This window comes from Alligator sinensis, unplaced genomic scaffold, assembly GCF_000455745.1.
Source record: "Alligator sinensis unplaced genomic scaffold, ASM45574v1 scaffold1660_1, whole genome shotgun sequence".
NCBI classification, from domain to species: domain Eukaryota; kingdom Metazoa; phylum Chordata; order Crocodylia; family Alligatoridae; genus Alligator; species Alligator sinensis.
In genome coordinates this window covers 359562-363727 of record NW_005843061.1, presented here as the reverse complement: position 1 = coordinate 363727, position 4166 = coordinate 359562, and the positions used below count along the sequence as shown (strand labels likewise).

The 4166-nt window shown below is 62.1% G+C and overlaps 1 protein-coding gene across 3 annotated transcripts in view; it reads left to right on the top strand.

Moving 5' to 3' along the window:
• The first annotated feature begins 22 nt into the window (after window positions 1-22).
• ABCF2 (ATP binding cassette subfamily F member 2) overlaps window positions 23-4166 on the top strand; it is an 8241-nt gene continuing 4097 nt past the window's right edge. For 2 of the 3 annotated variants that reach the window (XR_003092084.1, XM_014526493.2), the window contains exons 1-9: window positions 23-154; window positions 725-907; window positions 1191-1362; window positions 1495-1590; window positions 1955-2057; window positions 2201-2296; window positions 3022-3141; window positions 3708-3797; window positions 3958-4068. Coding sequence is in view for 2 of the 3 variants with exons in the window: in XM_014526493.2 (XP_014381979.2) it covers window positions 733-907; window positions 1191-1362; window positions 1495-1590; window positions 1955-2057; window positions 2201-2296; window positions 3022-3141; window positions 3708-3797; window positions 3958-4068 (963 nt within the window). In the remaining variant the exon portion in view is untranslated. The remainder of the gene's footprint in view (window positions 155-724; window positions 908-1190; window positions 1363-1494; window positions 1591-1954; window positions 2058-2200; window positions 2297-3021; window positions 3142-3707; window positions 3798-3957; window positions 4069-4166) is intronic. The other variant, XM_025193516.1, reaches the window with a different exon arrangement.

Here is a 4166-nt window from a genome sequence, read left to right as displayed (position 1 = left end):
GCGGTGACGGGCGTGCTCGCCTCCCACCCCAACAGCACCGACGTGCACATCATCAACCTCTCGCTCACCTTCCACGGCCAGGAGCTGCTGAGCGACACCAAGCTCGAGCTGAACTCGGGGCGTCGCTACGGCCTCATCGGGCTCAACGGGATCGGTGAGGCGGGAGGCGCGGCGTGGCACGGCAGGGCGCAGGACGGCTACCCCCTGGCAGTCGGGGGTGGCGGCGCGGCGTAGCGCCAGGTGTCTGGAAGGGGAGCCGTGCCGGCCAGGCACGAGCCCATGGAGGGGATCCGGACTCGGCACGCGCTGTTTGCTGGACGCTGGGGACGAGGAGGGACGAGGAGCAGCTTCCCCGACTGCTGGGGGGGCGGCTCCCCCCGGCGCAGGGTTGCCGGGGAGGGGCTGGGGGCCGGGACAGCTGGTCCAGAAACCCGCGGTGGGGGGTGCAGCAGGAGCCAGGGAGCTGGGCGCGGGGCGACTGAGCCCTGCTGCTGCCGGGGAAGCCTCTGGGGCGTCGATGGGAAGTGCTTCATGGGGATCGGTTCTTTCTGGGAGCAGGGTGGGCGAGGGAGACCGCCCCGGGCCCGTGGGCTGCCTGGCTCTGCGGGAAGGCTCCGGCCTGCAGGGCTCGCTGGAGGCAGCCCCTGCCCCAGGCCTTCTTTGGGGAGCTGCCTGTCTATCGCCAGGGGAGCCGAGAGTGACGTGTTTGTCTGCCTGGGCGCAGGGAAGTCCATGCTGCTGTCGGCCATCGGGAAGCGGGAGGTGCCGATCCCGGAGCACATCGACATCTACCACCTGACCCGAGAGATGCCGCCCAGCGAGAAGACCCCCCTGCAGTGCGTGATGGAGGTGGACACGGAGCGGGCCATGCTGGAGCGGGAGGCAGAGCGGCTGGCTCACGAGGACGGTAAAGTCTCCAGCGGTCGTGAACCAGGCCCCTTCCCTGCTCGCCCCAGGCTTGCTCGTGGGGCGGTCGCACACCTTCCCCTGGGCTGGTGGGGCCTGGCCCCTGCAGCCACCAGGCTCCGTAGTCGGCTCCTCTGGCAGCTCCGCAGCTGCTCGGTGCAGTGTGGGGGAGCCGTCCCAGTTGCTCTTGCCGTGCTGGGCGGGCTGAGCTCTGAGGCTCCATCCGTGGCAGGGGGGTGGGGAGGGCTCCGGTGAGACTCTGACGGGTCTCTCCTCCCTGGCAGCGGAGTGTGAAAAGCTGATGGAGCTGTACGAGCGGCTGGAGGAGCTGGATGCCGACAAGGCGGAGGCACGGGCATCGCGGATCCTGCACGGCTTGGGTTTCACGCCGGCCATGCAGAGGAAGAAGCTGAAGGACTTCAGCGGCGGCTGGAGGATGCGGGTGGCTCTCGCCAGGTGAGCTGTGCTGCAGGCTCCCCCTCGCTGCGCTGCTGCTGCTGCTGCTGCAGGGGTCGCGGAGCTCCGGGGAGCTGGGAGTGACTGTGCTGGGCGGGGAGCCCCTCCTCACCCTCCCCCTCTGCCCCCCAGAGCGCTGTTCATCCGGCCCTTCATGCTGCTGCTGGATGAGCCCACGAACCACCTGGATCTGGATGCCTGCGTCTGGCTGGAGGAGGAGCTGAAAACGTAAGCACAGCTGGGGGTGGATGCTGTGCTCTAGGCCTCTGGGGGCCTCCTGCCTCAGCCCAGGGGCGGCAGGTGCTACCAGGGACAGTTCCTTCAGGCAGCTGGTCCTACCCTGTGCCCCAGAGGCTAAATAACACTGGTCATGGAGGGAAGGGGGCTGTGGTCTAGGAGCCCTGTCTGATTGTATGGAGCAGTTCATGTCTGGCTCCAGCTGCTTTCCCAGAAGCCTTCGTAGTGCTGCTCGTGCCACTGTCTGGGTGGTGGGCGCAAGCAGGGGACCTGTGGTACATCCTGGCTGCTTGTGGGGCTGCCCTGGGGTGGTCTTGTCCTCCCCAGCCTTTGACAACTCTGTGTGATGCTGCAGGTTCAAGCGCATCTTGGTGCTCATCTCCCACTCCCAGGACTTCCTGAACGGCATTTGTACCAACATCATCCACATGCACAACCGCAAGCTGAAGTATTACACGGTGAGCAGGACCCCCCCCCGCCCTGGCTCCAGGGTAGGTTGGCTCAGCCTGGGCAGCCCCTGTCCACAAGAACTCTGAGCTTCTAGCTGAGGGGCTGGGCTCTGGAAGGCATCTCACATGCTGCGGTCCCGTTCTCTCTGCAGGGAAATTACGATCAGTATGTGAAGACCCGTGTGGAGCTAGAGGAGAATCAGATGAAGCGTTTCCATTGGGAGCAGGATCAGATCGCCCACATGAAGGTACCTGGTGGTTTCTGTTCATAGAATTGTAGAGAGGTGGGGCTGGAAGGGACCTTCAGAGGTCACATCTAGTCCAGCACCTGCCTGAGGCAGGATCATCCCTGTCCAAACCATCCCAGGCAAATCCATTGTCCAGTGTCGTAGCAAAACGACACTGTCACCCCTGGCACAGCACCAGACATCACACCTGAACCTGTCACCAGTAAACCAAGGGGGGGACCGTGGTGGCCAACATCCTGCTGTTGCAAAAGGTGTTGATATGCACTCAAAAGATTTCGGACAGGGACCGTACCCCCACTACAGAGGAAGGCAGACCCCACTCTCAATCTGTGCCAGTCTGACCATGGGGTAAAATTCCTTCCTGGCCTCAAACATGATGTTGGTCTCACCCAACATGAAGGGGCAAGACCCCCCCCCAGCCAAGAACCTCCAGATTTTAGTCCCAGCAGGAGCACTGTCTCAGCCCAGTCGCCATCCCCAGCTTCGGCTGCAGACAACAACCAGTGCCTCTGAGGAAGGCAAAAAACCCCTCAAAACCCTGACGTGTAACAGCAAGGGGAGGAGGTGGGGAGAGAATTCTCCCCTGGCCCCACATGACAACCAGCAAAGCCCCAAAGCTTGGGAAGTACCCAATGCAGAACCACTGTCCCTCCCGTGATCATTTCTCATCTACTGCCTCTGTGCAGTGTCTCTGCCAGGCTCAGTAATTGCATCTCCTGTTACAGAATTACATTGCACGGTTTGGTCATGGCAGCGCCAAGCTGGCTCGGCAGGCTCAGAGCAAAGAAAAGACCCTTCAGAAAATGATGGCTTCAGGGCTGACGGAGAGGGTAGTGAATGATAAGGTAGGTTGGGGTGCTGGGAAATTCATGGCAGACCCTGGAAATTGGGGCGGGAAGTCATGCAAACTGCAGACAGGAGCAAAGCCAGTGAGTGCAGCCAGCAGGATGGCCAGGAGCATGGGATGGACATAGTGTACAGCACGCTATCTGTGACAGACAACTGCATGGCCTTCCCTGCGTTGTCCTTTGTGTGTCCCAGCAGGAGGTGGGCTCACCGGGCACCTAGTCCTGGGTACAGGGTGTGGGGCTCTCGCAGGCACAGTAAGGAATGTCACTGGGTGGAAACTGGGAGCCCCTGGGGAATAAACCCTCATGCTCCACAATGAGAGCGGGATTGGGGGAGCAGCCAGCACTGGGCTGATGCTCAAGGTAAACAAAGTGTAGGGCGGTTGCTGAGGGTCCTTGCAACGTCATCTGCTGTGCCTGGGCACCACGATGGCCCCAGGCTGCTGTATCCGAGCTGGGGGCAAGGGCCGCAGCTCCTCTGCACCTGGAAGAACAGTCTCCCTGGAGCGGCTATGTCCCCTGCCCTGGGCCTCGTCTCACCAGTGAGCCTACTCTCTTCCTAGACACTGTCCTTCTATTTCCCGCCATGCGGGAAGATCCCTCCTCCTGTCATCATGGTGCAGAACGTCAGCTTCAAGTACACCAAAGACGGGGTGAGTGTGCTGGGGTAGGGGGTTTGCCGCTTCGCTCAGCTGGGTAGCGTGGAGATGCCCAGCCTTTGTTCCCGTGTGTGAGGTGCAGGGCAGCAGCCCCCCCAGGCACTGTCCAGAGCAGTCTGGACAGGCCTGACCTCTCGGTCTCTGCGGATTGCAGCCACGTATCTACAATAACTTGGAGTTTGGGATCGACCTGGACACGCGTGTGGCTCTTGTGGGACCTAATGGAGCTGGGAAGTCGACGCTGCTGAAGCTGCTCACAGGAGAGGTAGGAGCCCTGGGGTGGTCTCCCTGCCCTATGCCCACTGCCTTGGAGTGACCTACAGGGTGGGAAGCGCCTCCTGCTGTTCCCAGCAGCTGTTTCAG